The sequence below is a fragment of the Xenopus laevis genome, chromosome 6S, assembly GCF_017654675.1.
Source record: "Xenopus laevis strain J_2021 chromosome 6S, Xenopus_laevis_v10.1, whole genome shotgun sequence".
In the NCBI taxonomy this organism is placed as follows: Eukaryota; Metazoa; Chordata; class Amphibia; order Anura; family Pipidae; genus Xenopus; species Xenopus laevis.
The window spans coordinates 18,363,466-18,388,279 of NC_054382.1; the positions used below are offsets into that span (position 1 = coordinate 18,363,466).

At 38.4% G+C, this 24,814-nt stretch overlaps 1 protein-coding gene across 1 annotated transcript; it reads right to left on the reverse strand.

Annotated features, from left to right (window-relative positions):
- Positions 1-489: 489 nt before the first annotated feature.
- Positions 490-23,641, reverse strand: rab18.S (RAB18, member RAS oncogene family S homeolog). Its single transcript, NM_001090831.1, is given in 7 exon segments — positions 490-1,474; positions 3,184-3,250; positions 6,076-6,194; positions 7,313-7,385; positions 8,957-9,018; positions 9,443-9,498; positions 23,453-23,641. Coding segments are annotated over 7 exon segments (621 nt in total). The 5' UTR covers positions 23,521-23,641; the 3' UTR covers positions 490-1,298.
- Between the last annotated feature and the right edge of the window lie 1,173 nt (positions 23,642-24,814).

Here is a 24,814-nt window from a genome sequence, read left to right on the forward strand (position 1 = left end):
AAATACAGACTGTGTGTCAGAAAGGATGAACCCAATCGAATTGTCTTAGGCAAAGGTGCCTATAATGCAAATAAAAATATAGTCCGTAAAATCAAGTGATAAATATATATATATATATATATATATACTTATGCTACATAAATAGTTCAGGATTACCTTTAAACCTTTCAAGCAATAGGCAAGGTGGAAAATAGATTTCCACACACACAATATTGGATGCTACAAAGGAATCTCATTATAAAAAGCCAACCATTATGAAGGCAGAATGTTACATTATTTCATTTTAGCAATGTATGTGCAAAACTAAACAAATAACATTTAACAGCAGGCTTCCTTGGTGCACAGTTTAGGGTAGTTACTAACAGCAAATTCATTTTTTAAACACTCTTATAAGTTAGAAAAAAAACGAAAGCAAAGATCTCACTGGTTAAAGGGTAAGTACAGAGGTTCAATTTGCCTTTGTGTCAGAAAATCAGCCTCGTAGACTGCTACATGGATACGGCTTTATTCCAGGTGCCGCTTGCTGAAGCCATTTATTAACAGATGAAGCATACAACCACTTATACTGAATTCTTGCAACTGCTTTACAATATAAGAATAAGAAAGTACAGAGTTAAACTAAATGCTCATCACAAAGTGCTCCCCGAAAGATTATGATTTAATATTTTTTGTCAGCTGATACAAGAGTTAAAAATGTACAACCAGGGCCAAACATGGAGCTTTAGCATGAAGGTTTCAAGGGACTTTGTTTTAATGTGTTGAAGGCAAAAAGTATTCCAATGGTGGGCATCATACAAACGCCAGCAGCATAATATAGTGTTTACGGGCATCGACAACAAGTTCTTGTAGCCATGTGGCTTCTTGGCAAAATGAGAAATGGACATATGCCTCAGTACGATGTACGGACAAGCTTCAAGCGAACCATAGAGACCCTCTGTTCGGCCATGAGCACAGCGGTAAATTTTAAACAGATGTCACAGTAAAGCAGGAAATATTTTTAACAGTGTTGTGTCATTAAGAAAAGATTAAAAAGCTACCATGAATGTGGCATTTATGTTGCTGTGTTTGCTAAGGCAATATATTGTTCATGCCACTGACAAAAAAAAGAACTCTTACCGTTTCATGCTTAGAATTCCTCTGGAAAGACAGTTTCCTAACAACATTCTACAAATATTTGTTTCTTTAGGTTACAAACAAAGATGTGCAATCCCAAAAGGTCCCTATAGGAGCGATACAGGATATATACAGAAACACCTATCACTGCTTGATTAAATAGGAAGATCAAACGATTAACAATTCTACAGTACTGAGCAGTATCCACCACATGACCCTCCTCTGCCACCGCCATCTTCACTAGACAATCGAACTCCTCTGTTATTTGTCTCACTTTCCCATAGTCCAGGAGTCTGAATGATCTTTTCCACAAGTTCTTCGAATGCGCACTGTACTCCGTCTCTGGTTTTTGCGCTGGCCTCTGAAAGACAGACAATAAACGTTACTATATTTTGAAAACAAAACACACCTTAGCATGCTCTGCTGAAAACATTGCTGTCCCAATTAGAGGAACAGTAACACCAACAAATGAACGTGTATTGAATTAATTAAAATATAATGTACTGTTGGCCTTGACTGATGAAACTGGTTTGTTTGCTTCCGCAACACTACTATAGTTTATATAAAGAAGCTGCTTTGTAGCCATGGGGGCAGCCATTTAAAGGTGAAAAAAGAGAAAAGGCACAGGATACACAGCAGATGAGCTCTGTAGTATATAATGTGATTCTTCAGAACTGATCTGTTATATACTGTGTATCCTGCGCTTGAATGGCTGCCCCCATGGCTACACAGCAGCTTGTTTATATAAACTATATTAGTACATATCTGTTATCTACTGTGTATCCTGCGCTTGAATGGCTGCCCCCATGGCTACACAGCACCTTGTTTATATAAACTATAGTAGTACTTATCTGATATCTACTGTGTACCCTGTGCTTGAATGGCTGCCCCATGGCTACACAGCAGCTTGTTTATATAAACTACAATAGATTTTCTGACGCAAACACCCCTGTTTTACCAGAGCAGACAGCACCGATTCTTGGGCTGCTGCCGCCTGAGGCAGCCCAGATGTCGCCCCCCTCTTCCGCTCCGTGCTTAAAAATCAGTGTCGGAGCGGGTCATAAGTGGGCAGCATCGCTCTTTGCTCTAGCGGAGCCGAATTTCCGCGTTAAAACCCGGAAATTCGGCTCTTAAAGTTACAAGAGCCGGCTTTTTGCCACCCCTTGCAACTGGGCGCTCGCTGCTGCCTCAGGCAAGAATCTCACCTTGCCTCATCAACACTACATTATTTATTCATTACTTTCATTACATTTTAATTTTTTGAGGTTACTGTTCCTTTAACCAAAATTGATTGATCAATGTAAATTGGTTAGGAAAGGAATAATCTGTGAAAAGAAGCAGATATAGCCCTATACCTGCCTACCTAAAATAGAAAAAAAAAAAAAAAAAGGTTATGGCACATGGGTGTTTGTTTGCAACTCGCTAGGTTCTTTCAATGAGAATGGCACCAAATACCTATCCCTAAAGATGTCCACATCTTATCCCAATGAACACAAGCACATATTGCTCTGAAACATTGTCCTGAAAGTTCCTTTTTGAACCAGACTCCTGAAAGAGCATTTGCATTTCAAACAAATGGGAATATGCGGTCAGTAGAGATGGGTAGTTTGAGTGTCCTGGTTCCCTGGACAAGAGAATAACAAATAGCTATGCTGCAAAAGTTTTAAGAGGAGAGCGTATTTATAATGTAAAATCGAATAATTCTTCTAGTTTGTATTTTAGCTATTTGTTTACATGAAAGGAAGCATGCATAATGCACTGCAACGAGCCAGAAACAAGTAACAAGGAAGCCAGCTACAGAATGCAGTTTGGAAAACAAGACTGCTTATAAAATGAAGACAGAGATCAGATAAGAGGCTGATAAATCACATGAAATAGTGTATGCCAACTGACCAATGAAGTTAAACAATGCAACATGTCTTGGATGAATCCAACCTAGAAGTACGTCTAACCAAATATGACATGCCATTCAGCTTCATCTAGATCAGCTACAGGGTGGAGGAGGCCTAACAAACAAACACGCCAGGAAGGGATTACGTTTTGACATGAAGATTTTGGGTCCAAACTTACCTATAAACAACATAGAATGTTTCCTGGCAAACTTCAGCCCTTCATTTCGATCTACTTCCCGATTTTCCTTTAAAAAAACAAATAAGTCAAATCATATTACACATGGATATCATAAGCATCAACAGCTGGCACATATATCAGGCATTTATACGTTCCTGCATAATGTTGACATTTTTAGCAGTTGAAGGAAAAAACGCACATGCCCATTAAGTTTAGAACTACAGTGGTCTCTTAAAATTTAAAAAAAAAAAAACTTTAACATTTTCTATATTTTTATATGAATGTTCCTAATACATCATCTGATTGTAGATGATGAAAACATAGCTAAACAAATGAACAAAAATGATTACATTTGGTCATGTATTTATTGAAAACAATGATCCAATGACATGTGCGTGTGCCAAAAGTAAGTGAATCTTTAGGATTATCATATAATTTGAAGGTGAAATCAGAGGCTGGTATTTTCAGCAATCCGGAATTATACCAGGAAAATGTCAAGACATCTGTCCATGAACCGGATCTCAAGAGACAGGGGGTCATGCAGCAAGACAACGATCCTAAACATACAAGTCGTTCTACCAAAGAAGAATAACGTGAATACTCTTGAATGGCCCAGTCAAAGTCCTAACCTTAATCCAATCGAAATGTTGTGGAAAGGCGTATAAAGGTTGTATAGGGAGCAAAGGGCTAAAATTCCTCCGAGTCGATATGCAGGATTGACCAACATTTGCAAACGTTTAGTTGCAATTATTGCTGCATGAGGGGTCACACCAAATACTGAGCAAAAGTAAGTGAATACGGATTCACTTACCTTTGCCACACGCAGAAATGTTATTGGATCATTTTTTTCCCAATAAATACATGACCTAATATAATAATTTGTGTTTCATTTGTTTAACTATGTCATCTACTTTTAGGACTTGTTTGAAAATCAGATGATGTATTCGGTCAAATTTATATAAAAATATAGAAAATGTTAAAGGGTTCACAAACTTTCAAGTACCACTGTATTTATAAAAAAATTGTTATGTTTTGAAATTATTAGAACGTGTAACTCTCACTGAACTAGCTGACCTAGATTAAAGCAAAAAAAAAACAAAAAACTCATCTGAAGGAGGCGGACTTTGCTTCACGGGGAGAAATTCCTGAATTCAAAATGAAAATAGACGTATAAATATAAAAACTGGGTAAATAGATAGACCGTGCGAAATAAAAATTGTTTTCAATATAGTTAGGCAAAAATGTAATGTATAAAGGCTGGAGTGACTGGATGTGTAACATAATAGCCAGAACACTACTTCCTGCTTTGCAGCTCTCTTGCTTTCCACTGATTGGTTACCAGGCAGTAACCAATCAGTGATTTGAGGGGGGCACATGGGTCATATCTGTTGCTTTTGAATCTGAGCTGAATGCTGAGGATCAATTACAAACTCACTGAACAATTATGTCCCATGTGGTCACCCTTCAAGTCACTGACTAACTCAAGAGTTAGAGAGCTGAAAAGCAGGAAGTAGTGTTAAGTTATGTTACACATCCAGTCACTCCAGCCTTTATACATTACATTTTTGGCTAACTAACTATATTAGAATTTTTTTTTTTATTTTGCACAAGTTATCTATTTATGCAGATTTAATTTTCACACTGATCTGTTCCTTAAAGCACCTCCGTTTCTAATGTATATTATATAATGCAAACATGTCTGACCTTTCCTCATAATGAGATTCTTCATTACCCACCATTAGCTTATTTGCCAAGCTGCATTAATTAATTTTATTCAATGTGTAAATGATTCAAAGAAGAATTCATTTATGGAATGACGCCTTATGTGACAGTCCCTGGATCCCAAGCATTCCAGATAGATCGTATATTTTAAACTTAAAGGGATACTGTCATGGGGAATTTTTTTTTCCCAAAATGCATCAGTTAATAGTGCTACTCCAACAGACTTCTGCACTGAAATCCGTTTCTTAAAAGAGCAAACTGTTTTTTAAATTTAATTTTGATATCAGACATGGGGCTAGACATATTGTCAGTTTCCCAGTCATGTAACTTGTGCTCTGATAAACTTCAGTCACTCTTTACTGTGCTGCTGCAAGTTGGAGTGATATCTCCCCCCTCCCTCCCCCCCAGCAGCCCAACAACAGAACAATGGGATGGTAACCAAATAGCAGCTGCCTAACACAAGATAACAGCTGCACTGGTAGATCTAAGAACAACACTCAATAGTAAAATCCAGGTCCCACTGCAACACATTCAGTTACATTGAGTAGGAGAAACAACAGCTGCCAGAAAGCAGTTCCATCCTAAAGTGCTGGCTCTTCCTGAAAGCACATGACCAGGCAGAATGGCCTGAGATGCACCTACACACCAATATTACAACTAAAAAGAATACACTTGCTGGTTCAGGAATGGAATTTTATATTGTAGAGTGAATTATGTGCAGTGTAATTTAAAAATAAAAACTTCATCATAAAAATCATGACAGAATCCCTTTAATATTAACCAAGTGCTTGCCCAAATAATAGCCCACAAATGATTGTCATTATATTAAACCTTTAATAATTTTACATAGATCAAAGAGTGAAAGACAGATTCAAATTATTTTTCGGGCATTCGTAGGAAACCCAAGATGAAGTGTAATTGCTCTGGATGGGGTTTTTTTGTGCTAATATTCAAATATTTGGCTCGGTACACTGGATTGGCATTAAATATGCTACCTTATTTCTAAGATTGCAGTGAGAGAAATGGAAATGGTTCTAAATATAAAATGGTGGTAATAAATCTGCCTTACATTCAATCAATATATAAGCTGCTCCTTACCTTGTTCACTTAATAAATACATAAGCTGCTCCTTACCTTGTACATTTAATAAATACATAAGCTGCTCCTTACCTTGTCTATCTTATTTCCAACCAGCATCTTAACAATGTCATTTCTTGTGCAATAGGTCTCCAGCTCATTTAACCAGTTGTCCAGCCTTGTGAATGTATCCCTCCGTGCCACATCATACACTACAACAAGAAAGTCACCTTTACTATAGTCCTCTGTTTTTAAGATGATTGAAAGCCAATAAATAAGCAACTAAAGAGATTGCATAATTATTTGGGATTCTGAATGAATATTGCTACATAAAGCAATGTTTAAAGGGGTTGTTCACCTTTCAATTAACTTTTATTATGATGTAGAGTGATATTCTGAGACAATTTTGCAATTGGTTTCCATTTTTCATCATTTGTCATTTTCGAGTTATTTAGCAGCTCTCCAGTTTGCAATTCCAGCCATATGGTTGCTAGGTTCTTAATTCCCCTATCAACCATGCATTTATTTGAATAAGAGACTGGAATATGAATAGGAGAGGCCGGAATAGTAAGATGAGTAATAAAAAGTAGCAATAACAATAATTTGTAGCCTTAAGGAGCATTTGTTTTTTTTTGATGGGGTCACTGACCCCCATTTGAAAGCTGGAAAGAGTCAGAAGGTGGCAAATAATTCAAAAACTATATAAAAAAAGAGAAACTGAAGGCCAATCGGAAAGTTGCTTAGAAATTGTCATTCTATAACATACTTTGGGGGTTATTTTTCTAAGTCCGAATTTATCTCAATATTTTCTGCTGCAAACTCCGATCAAATCCGCACAGGTTTTTTGCGCTTATTTATTATTACATTTTCCCGAAAATTTGCTTTGGTGGAAAAACATCAGATTTGAGATTTTTTCGGATTTTTCATATGATTTTCCCAATTTTTTGGATTTTTCATATGATTTTCACGATTTTTTCACCAGATTTTCATGATTTTTTTGGATTTTTCACCCGAAAACTTCAGGGTATTGCATGAAACCCAGAGCACATCAAAAAATCATTGGGACTTCTCGACAGGTCAGAGATGCTGGATTTTCAGATTCTGACTTTTCCATCCTCAGGGTTTAATAAATTCTGAAAAATTTGTGATTTTTTTAAAAGTCAGATTTAAAAAAAAAAAAAAAATCACAAATTTTTTGGAATTTATTGAACCTTGAGGATTTGATAATAACGTCACTTTAATTGAGAATCCATACTAACTTTGACTTAGGGGGGGAGAAATATCCATAATACTAGGGAAAAATGAAAGATTTGAGAATATATTTGCTTACCCAATATAACACCTTGTGCGCCTCTGTAATAGCTGGGCGTTAGGGTTCGGAAGCGTTCCTGTCCTGCAGTGTCCTATACAATACCAAAAAATAAGAAAACTGGTAAATATTCAAAACGTTACAATGAGAAGTTTTATTTTTTTTCTTGAACAACATCACCATCTAGTGGAAAAAGCAAGTAATAGAACTGCTATATGGCATTTTCATGTGTCTGTACAGGTATGGGACCCGTTCTCCACAATGCTCGGGACCTGGTGTTTTCTGGATAACAGATCTTTCCATAATTTGGATCTTCGTACCTTAAGTCTACTAGAAAATTATATAACCATTAAATAAACCCAATCAGCTGGTTTTGCTTCCAATAAGGATTAATTATATCTTAGTTGGGATCAAGTACAAGGTAAATCATTTATTTTATTATAATGGAGTCTATGGTAGATCGCTTTTCCATAATTTGGAGCTTTCTTGATACAGGTATGGGATATGTTATCCGGAAACCAGTTATCTGGAAGGTTCCAAATTACGGAATGGACATCTCCCATAGACTTCATTTTATCCAAATTTTTAAACAATGACTTGCTTAGCCGGACGCATTTCAAACCTAAACGAGTACTTTGTCATAGGCTGTTGGTCTCTAGTCAATACAGGCTTTTTAAAGGGTTATCGGCCATACCCCTTTAAAAAGCCCGTATTAAGGGGAGGCCGAAAGGTTATAAGTAAGCTTTAGGTGCAAAATGTGTCAGGCTAGTGTATGTCCTAATAAAGGTTTTTTTAATTTTATAATTATTTTGGCTACTGTTTTATTAGAAGTGAGTCTCTTCCTATTTAATCCTTTTTACATTTCTAGAACAATTGGCAACCCTTGGACTGGGGGTCCCTGGGATGAGACCATTATATAACTCTCAAAAGAACTATTTGATTTGGTGGTATTTGTTCCAAGAGCAGAGTCACAAATCACTGTTTATATTATTATTTTTGTATATAAAAACATACAATGTTGTTTTAAGATTGATATTTTAATGGTATTGAGCGTTTGAAGTAGCATGGCATTAACCCATCCGACATCTCTTTTCTATCTACATATAAGCAAAAGCTTAACGCAGAAGAAAAGTTACTGAGACAGTTTATTGCCAATATATTATCCACAATATTGCAAGCTAGAACACTATATTTATTCTATAGACTGCTTTTCCATACCTTATCCATAAACAGCTCTAGTAGCTCTCAGTTTGTTTAGGATAGCAGCTGCCATATTAGCTTGGCGTGACCACTTCCTTTCTGAGTCTCTCCCTGCTCACTCATAGCTCTGAGCTCAGATTACAGCAGAGAAGGGGGGAGGAGCAAACTGAGCATGCTCAAGCCCTAGCCCTGGAGGTTTATGCTGAAAACAGGAAGTCTGATACAGAAGCCCATGAGTACACAATAGAAGAAAAGAAATGTGGTGTTTCTTTTGACAGAGGACTCAGAGCAGCATTACTTTGAGGTGTACTGGTTTATTTATATAGACCTTTCTGATAAAGCTTACTTAGTTTTAACCTTTCCTTCTCCTTTAATAATGTGCCTAGGAGACTGGAAAGGCAAAGTTTCCCTAAAGTCCTTTCTTGAAAATACATTGGTTAGACTGGCTTTACAACGAAAACTTACCCATATTGCAAGCTTTGCATTATTGCCATCAACAGAGATTGTCTTCACTTTAAAGTCAACGCCTAAAATTGAAGACAGTTACAGCACATGTTTAAACAGTTTACATGCAAACACAGTATATGAATATTTTTTGCGTGTCTGTGATGAATTCTATGCAAATATACGGTATAGCTTGGCTTGATGCTTTTGCATGCATTTCTGTTTGGGAGTACATGATGCATGGCTCAACAGAAATCTCTAAAATCTGCAGAATGAATCTGAATTAAAGGCTAAGTTGCCACACAGAATGGCATCAATAGGTTGAAGTGTCCTCCTAGGGGTGCACACAGAGCCATGGCAAACGGCAGTAGATGGGAGGGGAGTATACATACAACTTTGTTGTCTACATTATATCTATGCATGTCTGGCCACCTTTAGTTACAGCATGTTAAACCCTTTAATTAGCAGTTATAGGAAGGAACATGCAATGCTAATAAATCAACTTACCAATTGTAGCTGCAAGTTCCGGGTCAAATGTATCATCGGTGAACCTCAACAGAAGGCTGGAAAAAAAAAAAATTGCAAAACAGTTCCAAAAGTCAACTTTCTTATCATCATCATTTATTTGTGTAGTGCCATTAAGTTGTGCAGAACTTTCCAATCATATCTTGTGTAACTGAGAATAGAACTCATTGAAAGGGCAGAAGGGCTATGATTAAGTGTCTGTGGAGATACCAAATGCGTAAGGCTATGCAACAAGTACTGCATGAACGACATATTTCTTCTACACGTCTGTTTGGAGGATTGGTCCTTGAATGTCTGCTCAATTGCATTAGGTTTAGAAAGGCTGATGGGCTCAAGAATGTCTGCAGCTGCATTAAATAATTATATGCTATTGTCACATTTACTATGGAATGGTGATGCAAAAATAGTCGCAAACACAGAGATCATATAATCTCTTGTTTTAGCCTTGTAAGCGTGAAAGAATAATGTTAAATGTTATTAGTGTCAAGCTAAAAAGGGCATAAATATTAGCACAACTTTGGTCTCTGATTTCCCTACAGAAAAATGTTAAACCAAAGCAAAAGTCCATAAGAAAGTCCTCTGTATAAACAAACCCATCCCTTCCCAAAGCGGCAGTCTAAGGATGCGCTCACTAAATAGAGGAGGTTACTCAGTGGACTGAAAATCTGTTTTTATTGTGCTTTTGCCCTGTTTCATAACAGAAATGTTTTTTTTAAAAAAAAAAACATAAGTATGCTGAAAAAAGCCATATTCTCTGAACAAATGCATACTGCTTCTTTATCACAGGAGTTGTGCCATATGTATGAAAGCAACTGTGACATTGGCAAGTTACATATAAATGCAGAATTTCTGAAAATATCAGTGATGGGGCATTACATTAGTACTTCAGGGAATACATATTGATGATCTACTTGTGTAATAATATTAAACATTAGCATTGCCTTAACAGTGGTTAATTTGGTTCTAAACATTTTGAACATTCAAATAAATTTAAAAAAAATAGAGAGTTTTAGATCAGTTCCCTCGTGCTGACCAAATTGTGAAATGCAATTGTATTCCTAATAAAACACAGACATTCAGTAATAATAATAGAAATCATGCCGAAAAAGTTGGTGTCCGAACTTCAGGTGCGAATCATAAGTTAAGGCCTCCAACAGTGTTAGTCCCAATACAGCAGAATGAGAACTGGATGGTAGGTAACCAATCTCCATGTGGTGGCAAAAAACACTTTTTTCCCACTGTAAAAGTATATCTCACTAGTTTTAATGAAAATGGATTTCTATCCAGCGCCCATGAAACTCTGCAGAGATGCAATACTTGGTATCACCTGGCTTGAGACAAACGTTTTCTAAAGTAATTAAGCATCGAGACGGTTGCCCAAAATATAGGCGATTGCCCCGAGTAGTAAGTTGGGAGCTTGAGCACCAGAAAATGACAGCGAAAACAATTGTTCATAAATGAGGGCAATGTCACAAGTCTAAAAAACTGAACAGCAAGTAGTTTTGGACAGTCTACTGCAAGTACAGAAATACAAGTACATATGATTGGTCGCTACGTAGGTTCCGGTATTGATGCCATGACTGTTGACCCTGTTGACCCAGACACTACCAGATCCTACTTTCAACTCCCTGTTGGGAACTGTGGGCTGAACTGAGCGTTTGACTTCTGAACTGGGGGCTGAACTGTGGGCTGAACTGTGGGCTGAACTGTGGGCTGAACTGTGGGCTTGACTTGTGAAACTGTGGGCTGAACTGGGGCCTGACTGTGGGTTTGACTGTGGGTTTGACTGTGGGTTTGACTTCTGAAACTGTGGGCTGAACTGGGGCCTGAACCTAATCTGTGGGTTTGAGTTCTGAAACTAGGGTTGGGGACCCTGAGGTGGCAGCCCCAGTGGGTCCAGGACATCTGGGGGCTGAACTGTGGCCTGTGGGCTGAACTGTGGCCTGTGGGCTGAACTGTGGCCTGTGGGCTGAACTGTGGCCTGTGGGCTGAACTGTAGCCTGTGGGCTGAACTGTAGCCTGTGGGCTGAACTGTGGCCTGTGGGCTGAACTGTGGCCTGTGGGCTGAACTGTGGGCTTGACTTCTGAAACTGTGGGTTGAACTGTGGGTTTGACTTGTGAAACTGTGGGCTGAACTAGGGCCTGACTGTGGGTTTGACTGTGGGTTTGACTGTGGGTTTGACTGTGGGTTTGACTTCTGAAACTGTGGGCTGAACTGGGGCCTGAACCTAATCTGTGGGTTTGAGTTCTGAAACTAGGGTTGAGGACCCTGAGGTGGCAGCCCCAGTGGGTCCAGGACATCCCAGCTGACTGCTGACTATATCATGGCTAACGAATTATCCAAGGCTGACTACAGCACATACATTCTTTACGTTACATTTCTAGAAATGAAAATGTATGCCTTATAATTATCTTACTTTTTAATCTCAAAACAGAAATTATGGAACGGGTGTGTAAGCAGAGACTGACATGATATCATTGCTTGCTGGCAAGTCTATTAAAGTTCACTTGTGAAACAATCTCACTATTACTAAATTCTGTTTGAAAGGTCTATTTAAAACATATCATTTGATATCCTTTCTCGGAGAGAGCCATCAGATTACTGCAATAAAACTAGCAATGTTTCTTTTATTCTATTTATTTAAAAAATGAAAGTTAGTTCATCTTAAAGGAATAGTTCAGTATGAAAATAAAAACTGGGTAAATAGATAGGCCGTGGAAAATAAAAAATGTTTCTAATATACTTAGTTAGCCAAAAATGTAATATATAAAGGCTGGAGTGAACAGATGTCTAATAAAACAACCAGAATCCAACTTCCTGCTTTTCAGCTCTATAACTCTGAGTTAGTCAGCGACTTGAAGGGGGGCCACATGGTACATTTCTGTTCAGTGAGTTTGTAATTGATCCTCAGCATTCAGCTCAGATTCAAAAGCAACAGTTATGATCCATGTGGCCCTCCCTCAAGTCTCTGATTGGTTACTGCCTGGTAGCCAGGGTAACCAGTCAGTGTAAACCAAGAGAGCTGAAAAGCAGGAAGTAGAGTTGTGACTGACTTGTTATACATCAAATCACTCCAGCCTTTATACATTACATTTTTGGCTAACTAACTATATTAGAAACATTTTTTATTTTGCACAGCCTATCTATTTACCCAGTTTTTATTTTTATACTGAACAATTCCTTTAAGTTAAAACTTCTCCATTGGTCTTCATTTCTATTGTGCTAGTTTGTGGATATTTACCGGTAGTCTCTCTTCTGTCTCTGTCCTACTTTCAACTGGGGGGTCATTGACCCCAGCACCCAAAACCCCTATTGCTCCACATATTGTGTGGATACAGTTTTATTTTTTGTTACCTTTTCCAATTTATCTTACTACTGAGACCCTCTCCTATTCCAGTCTCTCATTCAGTCCACTGCTTATATTCGGGTAAACTGGACCCTAGCAACCAGAACTACAAAAAAATGAAGACGAATTTCTAATAGTCTCAGAGCATCACCCAAGTTCTATTCATTCTTATGGGATTTTTAGGGGGGATATATATATATATATATATATATATATATATATATATATATATATATATATATATATATATAGTGAAAAAGGATTGCGGCACTCACAGGGTTTTAGTGAAAAAACAAAAAATGTTTTATTAGTAAGCCTCAACGTTTCGATCCCCCACAGGGATCTTCGTCAGGAGCAAAAACAAACTCCTGACGAAGATCCCTGTGGGGGATCGAAACGTTGAGGCTTAATAATAAAACATTTTTTGTTTTTTCACTAAAACCCTGTGAGTGCCGCAATCCTTTTTCACTGCTTATTTCCCATTCTGGCACCGAGGTATTAATTTTGTCTACGGAGTGCACCATTCCATATATATATATATATGTATATATCTCATTTTTACGATTTCATAAGTATGCTACAGTTATGGGATCCATTATCTGGAAACCCATTATCCAGAAAGCTCCGAATTATGCCTGTCTCCCATATAATCCATTATAATTGCAATATAATCCCATTATCATCAAATAATAAAATATTTCCTTTTTCTATGTAATAATAAAACAGTATGTTGTACTTGATCCAAACTAAGATATAATTAATCCTTATTGGAGGCAAAACCAGCCTATTGGGTTTATTTAATGTTTACATGATTTTCTAGTAGACTTAAGGTATGAAGATCAGGAAGGAAGAGCTCAACCTGAACCAGTCACACATTACTAATCCACTGATATCACCAAAAGAGAAGGGACTGCAGAAGAAAGGCTGAGAGGCAGAGGTTAAAGAAGCAAACTCAGAAGTATCCAAAATCTAACCCATGTCAACAGAACCCTGTAACCTAAACAGTCCAACACATCCCAACCTGCACTTCACAGTGGCCAAAATCAGCATCAATTTAAGGGAATGTCAAACCGAAATAATTTTGCCTAATAAAAGAAAACATAATCCTAAGCAACTTTGCAATATAGATCCATTACCAATTTTCTATGGTTGTTGAGTTATGTTTATATGTATTGTTATTGAAAGCAGGGTCTGTCCCTTTCTATTCTCCGCCCTGGGAGTGGAGATACAATGTAAGACAAGGCAGCGGATTCATGACTTTTGCAACATTGTTTAAAATGTAATAGCAGGAGTTAAAGGGGAACTCAGGCTTCCAACCAAAATTTGATAAAGAGGCCCACATAACAATATGCCCATCACACCCGTTTCTTCAAAAAGTATGAATAAATGTAATTGTGTATGCGGAAATCCTGCTGTTAACAGTTCCTTTCTTTCTGCATCATTTGAAATCCTGGCAGGGAAGGAGGGACTAAAACACTGATGTTACAAATTGTAACAGGCAGGAACTACATAACCCACAATGCATTGCACTGTGATGTTCCTTTCCTTATTGAAATCACATGTGCAGGGAATTGTGGGGTTTGGAGGATACAAAGTAACAGTAGTCAGCAAGCTCAGCAAAGTAGTCAGACAGATCAGCTGGAGAGCGGGGGGCTAGGCTTAGGGAACTATTCCAAAGCAATAAAAATAATGAAAAGTCTGAATATTTTTTAATTGATGTATATTGCAAGGTTGCTTGAAATTATGTTTACTTTTCAAAAAGCTTAAGTATGTTTTTGTGGAGTTCCCCTTTAAGCAAATGCTGCTTTCAACAGGAATTGTTTTTGCAAAGGACTAGGGATGCACCGAATCCAGGATTCGGTTCAGGATTCGGCCAAGATTCGGCCTTTTTCAGAAGGATTCGGCCGAATCCTTCTGCCAGGCCTAACCTAATCCTAATTTGCATATGCAAATTAGGGACGGAGAGGGAAATCGCGTGACTTTTTGTCACAAAACAAGGAAGTAAAAAATGTTTTCCCCTTCCCAGCCATAATTTGCATATGTAAATTAGGATTCGGATTTGGTTCGGTATTTGGCTGAATCCTTTGCGAAGGATTCGGGGGTTCGGCCGAATCCAAAATAGTGGATTCGGTGCATCCCTAAAAAAAATTTTATCAGACAAATTTATTTTGTGGTTCATTTGCCCTTTAACAGAAATGGCTACATACAGTAAAGGAAAGGACAAAACCAGGGACATTAGTCAAGAATTCAATATTTATATAGTGACAGTTTTGAGTACAAATGGACATCCCAAACCTGCAGAGTAATACCCTAAGGTTTCATGCCGATAGAAGTAAGAAAATATGATAAAAAAGGGTGGCAGAATCCTGCTTGGCCCAGTGTTACACATAATCTATTGCAGTTATTGCATATTGCATGGTCATTTCTTATCAAAACAAAATGCTGATCCCAAGCACACATGGATTACATAACATCAGCACAAAAATAAATTGGGACTCCCCAGTGTAACGAGAAGACTCTTGCACCATCACCTCACATAGCCGTCTATATATAGTACAGTCTGGAACAAAGGGCCACGTGTTTGCTGGAACTGCTTCATACTTTACATGTCATTAAGCAATAATGTCATTAAATCATTGATTGTGCACATGTACATGTAATTCAGCTGGCATATTAGCCCAAACAAAATGTTTGTTACTGAACTACAACTAATATACATTTTGGGTTTTATGGTTGTATTTAAATGTGACTGCAGTATTCAACTGCCTGTTTACATTCTCTGCACTGCTGGCTTTGACTCCTGAAACAATGTAGCAGCAGCCAGCTGAAGAAAGACTTGGAGAAAAACTGACTGTATTGTTTCAAGAGGCAAAATAGAAAGGGATAAACAAACACTGCTGCAAAATAGTTTATGAAAATGTGTATTTAAAGGGGTTGTTCACCTTAAGTTAAAGGAGTGGTACCCCTTAAATTTAACTTTTAGTATGTTATAGAATGGGCAATTTAATTATTTGCCTTCTTCTTCTGACTCTTTCCAGCTTTCAAATGGGGGTCACTGAGCCTATCGAGAAACAAATGCTCTGTAAGGCTACAAATGTATTGTTACTTTTTATTATTCTTCTTGCTATTCAGACCTTCTCCTATTCATATTCCAGTCTCTTATTCAAATCAATGGATGGTTACTAGGGTCATCTGGACCCTAGCAACCAGATGGCTGAAACTGCAAACTGGAGAGCTGCTTAATAAAAAGCTAAACTCAAAAATGACAAATCAATTGCAAATTGTCTCAGAATATCACTCTCTACATCGTTCTAAAATTTAATGCAAAGGTGAACAACCCCTTTCATTTTTAGTATGATGTAGAGAGTGATATTCTGAGACAATTTGCAATAGGTTTTCATTTTTATTATTTTTTTTTTTATTTTTTAATTTATTTATTCAATTTTTTTGTTAAAACATAAAGTATAATACATAGCGAATAAATACAAAATAAGTATCTTCTTCTTGCATATTCATCACAACTTCATTAAGTTCGTTTTGCTTTATACATAAATAAATAAATGCATAAAGAAGGAAGAAAAAAGGAAGGGAAAGAAAAAGAAAAGGAAAGAAAAAAAAAAAAAAAAAAAGGGATAGATACACGAATTTATATTATTCCCCCCTTCTTAGTTGTACATCATTTTCTAGAAAGTCACACCAATGTTCCCATAGTTTATGGTGTTTATTCATTTTCCCTCTTTTTTTTGCTATTATTTCTTCTATGCCTCGTATTTCTTCAATTTCCTTAATCCATGATATTTTATTTATTGATAATTTTGTTTTCCATTTATGAGGTATCATGTTCCTTGCCACAGCTATTATTAATTTAATTACTGGATCAGTGATAGTTTTCTTCTTTTTATAATCATAAAGCAGTATAATTTGTGTTATGTCTGTATCTGATATATGGGTTCCCATTTTATCTATTACAGATCGGACATAGTCCCAAAATGGTCTAATCACCTCACATTCCAACCATAGGTGAGTATATGTTCCCTTCTCTTTTCCACATCTCCAGCATTTTTTATTATTTGTGGGGTTTTTTTTTAGTTATTTGGCTTTTTATTCAGCAGCTCTCCAGTCTGCAGTTTCAGCAAGCTGGTTGCTAGGGTCCTAATTATCCTAGCAACTATACATTGCTTTGAATAAGAGACTGGAATATGAATAGGAGAGAGTCCTGAATATAAAGAGGAGTAATAAAAAGTAGCAATACCAATAAATGTGTAGCCTTACAGTCAATTCGTTTTTTAGGCTCAGTGAACCCCATTTGAAAGCTGGAAATAGTCAGAAGAAGAAGACAAATAAAAAAAAACTATAAAAAATAAATAATGAAGACCAATTGAAAAAGTTGCTTGGAACTGCCCATTCTATTTTATTCTATTCCATTTTATGTCCTAACTGTAAGCTGCAAGGTCGGTTTTACACAGGCTGCTATGCTCAGACATGGTACAAGGCACAATCACACACAGCTGTTATTTACTAAGCAGAATGACTTGCCTGGGTGGGGATTTAGAAACAAGGGCACAGAAAGCAGCATATTGTGCAGTGTGTGTGTGTGTGTGTATCACCCTTTCCTACTGCCTCCCTACGGAGGGATTGTTTACTTTTAAAATTTTCGCTCTGGCGAATGGACATAACTACGCAAATTCACTAAGTTTTTGATTTTACTGAACGTTACCTCTATCGCCAGACTTGCCTTCGCCACCTCAGACCAGGCAAAGTGCAATAGAGTAGATAGGAGTTCCGCAAAAAAAAGTTGAAAATTTTTCTAAGTCCCAAAAAAACGCTGGCGTCTTTTCCTTTTTACAGGGTGATAGGCTGAAAAAGATCGAAAAAATTTTTGGGCTACCCTCCTTCCCCCCTGCATTTGATAACATATGGCACCTAAACTATACTGTGGGCACATGTGTAGGGCAATATAACAACTCTATATAATTTTATTAAGGTTCCCTGGGCTTGTGTAGTGTAATGTATTTGCTGCAGCATATACGGCCATTGTACTTTAACTGCACGCCCTATGCAAATTAGCCAACACTAGCGTAACTTCGAACTGCTGAGCACATTTTCGCTAGCGCAACTTCGCCAGCATTCGGTACCCAGTGCGCAACTTCAGATCTTCGTGAATTAGCATTGTCCAGGTGAATTTCCGCCTGGAAAAGTGTTGCGATGTGTGCGAAGCCAGCGCTGGCAAATTTTCGCCGGTTAGTGAATTTGCCCCATAGAATGATGTAGAGAGTGCTATTCAGAAACAAGTTGCAATTGGTCTTCATTTTTTATCATCTGCATTTTTAAAATGATTTCGCTCTCCAGTTCGGAATTTCGGCATCTGTCTGGTTACTAGGGTCCACTTTAACCTCCCAACCAGGCAGTGGTTTGAAGGAGACACGGGAATAGGAATAGAGGAAGACATAAAGAGTAAGCTAAAAATGAACAGGTAACAGTAACATTAAAATTGTAGCCTCAAAGTGAAATCGTTTTTGGCTGCTGAGGACAGTGACCCCCTTTTCAAAGATGGAAATATTCAGAGAAGGAGGCAAATAATTAAAAAACTATAAAAAATGTAAAAAAAAAAAAAAAAGTAAGACCAACTGAAAAGTTGCTAAGAATAGGCCATTCAATAATATACTTAAATTGAACCTGAAAATGCACTACCCCCTAATTTGTATATGCAAATTATGGGTGGGAAGGGGGAAAGCATTTTTTTATTTCTTTGTTTTGTGACAAAAAGTCACGCAGTTTCCTTCGATTCGGTTCGGCCGAATCCTGCTGAAAACGGCCGAATGCCGAACCAAATCCTGGATTCGGTGCATCCCTAATTTATTTATATATATATATATATATATATATATATATATATATATATATATATATATATATATATATATATATATATATATATATATATATATATATATATATAAAACCGCACTCCAAGGTCTTGTCAGTGGTGAAAAAATAAAAAAAACCATTTCAACGTTTCGGCGCAATAACTTGGCTCTCATAGCCGGATACACTTTCATATTGAATGGATATATACCAGTATAGAGAAGCAACACTGTGAAATAAGGTATGAGCAAATGGAGACCATGACTGAGAGAATGAAGCCACCTAGTGATTTTTATTGCAGTACAATCCCATATAAGCCCATTCCTGTGCCTGGCACACAGTCTAACCTAAATCTTGTTGTTTTTTTTTCAAGCAAGGAATTCGCTGAAACAATGAGATATTGTTAAACTTAGCGGATTGATAGCAGACCTGATAAATGCACAGTTTTGCTTAGGAATGCTAATAAGTGGATACTTATAAATAGGGAAATTGGCAAGTTATTGGTATAGGAGAAATATAAAGAACTGGTTTTAGGGTGGAACATCTACCTGTAGGGCCTTGTGCCTTATAGATACAAGATAAAGTCAAAGTAAACCTCCCACAAAGAAAAAAATCATACTTCTCAGGTACATATGTAAATTAAGCACCCCTCGGTGCCTGCCATTGCTCCTAACACTAGTAAATGGAAAGCACCCCCTGATGCACACAGGCCAGTATTTGAAACAATGACAAGTAGAGAGAGATGTTTCTTCTGGCTTTTTTTCACCAGACGACAGCAGCAGCCGAAATGCACCCGAGCCCTAAGTGTAAAAAGACAGTCATTCACAAAACTCATTATCCATTATTCGGAAACCGGTTAACCAGAACTTTCCGAATTACGGAAAGGCCACCTCCGATAGAATCCATTTTATCCAAATAATCCAAATGTTTAAAAAAGTATTCCCTTTTTCTCTGTAATAATAAAACTGTACCTTATACTTGATCCCAACTAAGATATAAATAATCCTCATTGGAGGCAAAACCAGTCTGTTGGGTTTATTTAATGTTTACATGATTTTCTAGTAGACTTAAGGTCCATTATCTGGAAAACCTGGAGTATTCTGGATAACAGGTTCTATAACTGTACTCCAAAAGCCAATACAAGTGAAGTGTGTGTGGGTGGGTGGTATAAGAGATTTGATACATTGCTAAGTCACATCATTACACTGCATATAAGATTTTCTGTATGACATATTATTTAGAGTTCTAAATACTCTACTTATGTCCTTAGAGAATGAGAACACACAGACTTGCTACAGTTTTCTCTCTCTCTCTCTACAGTCCATGAACACAACATGCACTGCCACATCAGCACATAAGAAGCAGCACAGGCCTTTACATAACAAAGCTGGCAGTCAGGGAACAACACAAAGCAGCTACAGGCAACTTTATATACTTGTAAAACTTCTGTTCCATATATACTTTTAAAAACCATTATTCCATATTTCAGAATATTGTATAGATCTTACAAAAATACAGTTCCTGTGTCAGCTCATATTCTCATATACTGGTGTGTAGTCACATGCCTACGAATAAGATCAGAAAGTGACACACTTGTTTACATTAGAATGGCAATGCCTGTATGGATCATACTGATGATAGATAGATATTAGATGGATAGATTGGCTAGATCGATATGGGTTAGATCGATATGGGTTAGATCGATAGAAAGATTAATAGATAGATTCATAGATGGATAGATTAATAGATAGATTAAGAGATGGATAATTAATAGATAGATTAATTAATGGATGGATAGATAAGGTTGCTTGTAATCAATCTATCTAAAGTTTCCCTATCCGGGACCAAAAGCTGCAAGTCACATGGAATAGTCTTTATGTTTTCCAAGAGGGAGGGTATTATTTACATTGATTTAGAGGAGTGTATACGCCCTCACATGCATCAGGTGATACCTGCATGAAAAAAAAACAAGTAGAAACTTTACAACGTAATATTAAGCAGAAGTACTACCCTGCTTGTAACCCCTTCAGCGGGTTTAGATCACCAACTTCAAGCATCCACGTTTGGTCAACAACTCTTGATGAATGAAGCAAACCATACAACCGTTCCCAAGGCCCCCCTAGCAATGTCTCAGCAGCAGAACAGTTCTGTAGTTTTCACGTCTCTGCTAGATCGACTGGGTTGTAATCTTGGAATTTATCTTCTGCCACCACAAAATGAGAGTGGGAGGGCAGTGGTAAGAGAATGACACTTTTCAGGACTTCTCAAGTTGCTCTCTTGCACTATTCCAGCATTATAAGTTACATCATCACTTAAACTGCCAGTTTAAAGGAGCTAATTTTGCCTTATCGGCACAGCAAAAAGTATAAATCACCAGCTTTTGTTTCAAATATTCCCTATTCATGTTAGACTGTAAGCTCTTGTGAGTGCTCGTTTTACACTTCAGTTCTTACTCTAAAGCACTGTGCAACTTGCTGCTGCCATATAAATAAATGACACCAGAGATACACTAAAGGCGGCCATAGACGCAAAGATCCGTTCGTTTGGCAACATCGCCAAACGAGGGGATCTTTCCCCGATATGCCATTAACGAGCATGGCTATATCGGGGGTAATCTGATTGTTCGGCCGTATGGCCTGAACGATCCGGTTACGATGTGCCCTGGGTTCCGGCAGGATCGGTCGGGTCAAAATCAAACCTGATCGATCGACCAAACGACCGATCTCCGCCGGACGAAAGATGTCGACACACACCACACACAATCCGAAAATCGTATGAATCCTCGATTCGTACTATAGGATCTGTGTATCTATGGCCACCTTAAGGAACAATTTACAGAAAACAATGACCCCCGCCAATGTGAGCTACAAGCGCTAGCAACCCCAACACCCTTTGGGTATTTATGTGTATTTTGAGATCTATGGTCATTAGATCTTATAAATTAACAACTCCCAGCAGTCCCTGACAGTTGTAGGTTATAAGACCTTTAGGACCATTAGATGTTGTTTCCTAATCTTTAGAACTAGATTTTGGCCCAATTTGAGATACGCTGACTCTCAGGCACACCACAATGCTATCAGGCACTACCTATGCAGCATTTCCTTTCAGCGCCATTAACCTGCTTATAATTCTTGTCCTGCTTTCATAAAGACTGACACGGGAAACTTTACCAAAAAAACTGCTTTCTGGACATTGAACAAAAAAAGTCATTTTAATCGACTCCCCTTATCCACTTTGTTGTGAATGTTATTGGTAAATGTAATTCCTGCCTGAAATCAGTATCTGTTCATTTCTGTTCTCTGATTTCTACTGTAGCAGAAGTCAGTTCTTCTCCAGGACTGCTAATCAGCTGGCTTTTGCTACATCATTTCAGGAGTCAGAACAAGAAGGGCGGAGAATATAAACAGCCAGACAGATACCGCTTTCAATAACAACCACATTTAGAAATAATGGTAAAAACATGTAATTTATATTTAAGTTTATTTTAATTAAATTTTGTTTCATTATGCAAAAATAAAATTTCTTGGGGTGAAGATCCCCTGGAAGACCTGTGGCCGGGCTTGCCTGAGCCTGGAATGAATGCTAGTATTAAGGTGGCCAAACATGGGCCAATAAAAGCTGCAGACAGACTGAGTCGGCAGCTTATTGGCCCATGTATGGGGCCCTCAGACGTACTTCCCTGATCGATATCTGCCCGAAAGTCAGCCAGATGTCGATTGGACAGGACAAAAAATCCCATAGGATCTCTGCCGCATTGGTTCGTTGATGCAGTCCCATGATCCGACTGCCTGTTTACCCTTCATTATGATCCAATTGTTGAACCCTAGGGCCCACGATCAGATCAGCCCGATATCACCCACCTCAATGTGGACATATCGGGGAGAGATCCGCTCCGACATTGCCAAACGAGCGGATCTCTCAGTGTATGGCCACCATTAAGGGATCGGTCACCTTCAAACTAGTTGTTTTTAGATAGATCACCAGAAATAACGACTTGTTCCAATTACTTTCTATTTTCTATATCTCACCGTTTTTCTAATATTGAATTGTAAAGTATAATTTTTCACCTTCTAAAGCAGCTCTTGGAGGTAGGGGGTCGCCGACCCTGTAAACTGATACATTTAGTTGATACATCTTTGTCCCTGCTGAGCTGAATCTCTGAGTTTCATTACAGGCAGCTGTTAGAATTGATACAATAGTTGCTAATACTCCAGAGATGCTGCTGAGAAATGTATCAACTAAATGTTGCAAAATTGTAACAGTTTAGAGTCTGCACCTGAATTACTGAGCTGCCAGACTCAAACACCAGAGACACGAACATTCAACTTTAAACTTAGATTTTGGAAAAACAGTAAAGAATACAATTGTTAAAGGTTTCTGTAGGATACACAAGGGCCAAGATTATCCTGTAAAACGTATCTTTATAAGCCATGCGAAGTGATGTCACCAGTTATCAATGCCAAATGACGTCATCAGTGCTTAGTGGCGTCATTTGTCACATGACTCGCTGAGTGTTCTAATAACAGGCCCCATAGTATACTATACACCATATAAAGCTAGAGAGTCCCATGTCCTGTATAAAAGCACTGTGCCTTTATATGGGCTTATCTTAAAGGGCCATTAATCATTTTAGCCCCCTCAGCTGGAGCGCGCCTTTGCTTTGACCCGGGCCCTGTGTAATTACACAACAGAGATAAAAGGCAGCCGGTTGTAGTTGAACAATAGCAGTTGTACGACCCCAGCCACGTCCAACACGCACAGGCCTCTGCCTTCTCCTCACCTGGACTTCCCGACCCCGCTCTCCCCGATAATTAAGATCTTGAGGGTGGTCAAAATATCCTCCTCCATCCTGTGGCCACCGCACCGGCTACTTCCGCGCAGTCCCGAACTTGCGCGCTCCCGCGACCCTTTCACCTCCCTCCTCAACAGTGCGCGACAACAAGTCAAAAACAGACAGCTATGTAAAAAGAGCAAAACAGCTGTACAATGCGCGCTCTCGACACTCGCTTCTTCCGGATTCTTCCTGTGCGTGCGCGCTCCCGCCTCACGCAGAATGCGTGTCTGCCTGTAGATTAGAGCTGTATCTGAGAGGTGATTAAGACTTCCGGTGTCTGTGGGCTGCTCACTCCATAAGAGAGCTCTAGGGGGCGTTAATGACGTTCAAAGGAAGCTTCTCCTTGCTCAAGTTGCTAGTGACCTTCCTAACTGTATATGGATAGTACCTACATTCCCTGTATATGTATCATTATTTTTAGGGATGCACCGAATTCACTATTTTGAATTCGGCCTAACCCCTGAATCCTTTGCGAAAGATTTGGCCGAATACCGAACCAAATCCGAACCCTGATTTCCATATGCAAATTAGGTGTGGGAAGGGGAAAACATTTTTTACTTCTTTGTTTTGTGACAAAAAAGTCACGCGATTTCCCTCCCCTTCCCCAATTTGCATATGCAAATTCGGATTCAGTTCAGCTGAATCCAAATCCTGCTGAAAAAGGCAAAATACTGTCCGAATCCTGAACCGAATCCTGGATTCGGTGCATCCCTAATTATTTTTGATAACGGTAGATGCTTGTCTCCTATACAGACACATAAAAGCTTGTCTGAGCTGATTACACAGTAAGGGCAGAGAAAGACACGAAGATTCGGGAAGATTTAGCTGCCCGGCAACTAATCGCCTCTTCTTCGAGTGACTAATCTTCCCCAAAAGCCTTTCTGCCAGCTAGAATGTACATCGCCGGCGGGATGGCACTTTGAGTCGCTCGGTGTCCTCGTGATGCAACTTCTGAAACCGAATTGCTCCGAGTGCCATCTCGCCGGAGATTTAGATTATAGCTGATGGGAAGGCTTTTCGGGGAGATTAGTCGCCCGAAAAAGAGGTGATTTGTCTCCCCGATCTCCCCGAATCTTAGCGTGTGTCCTTACCGTAAGGGCAGAGACACACACTGCTATTTCAGGAGATTAGTTGCCCAGCGACAAATCGCTTCTTCTTCGGGCGACTAATCTCCCCGAACTGCCTTCCCGCCAGCTAGAATTTAGATCGCCGGCGGGATGGCACTTGGAGCACTTCGTTTTTCAAAGGCACTCGGTTTCCTTGTGATGCAACTTCTGAAAACGAATTGCTCCGAGTCCCATCCCACCG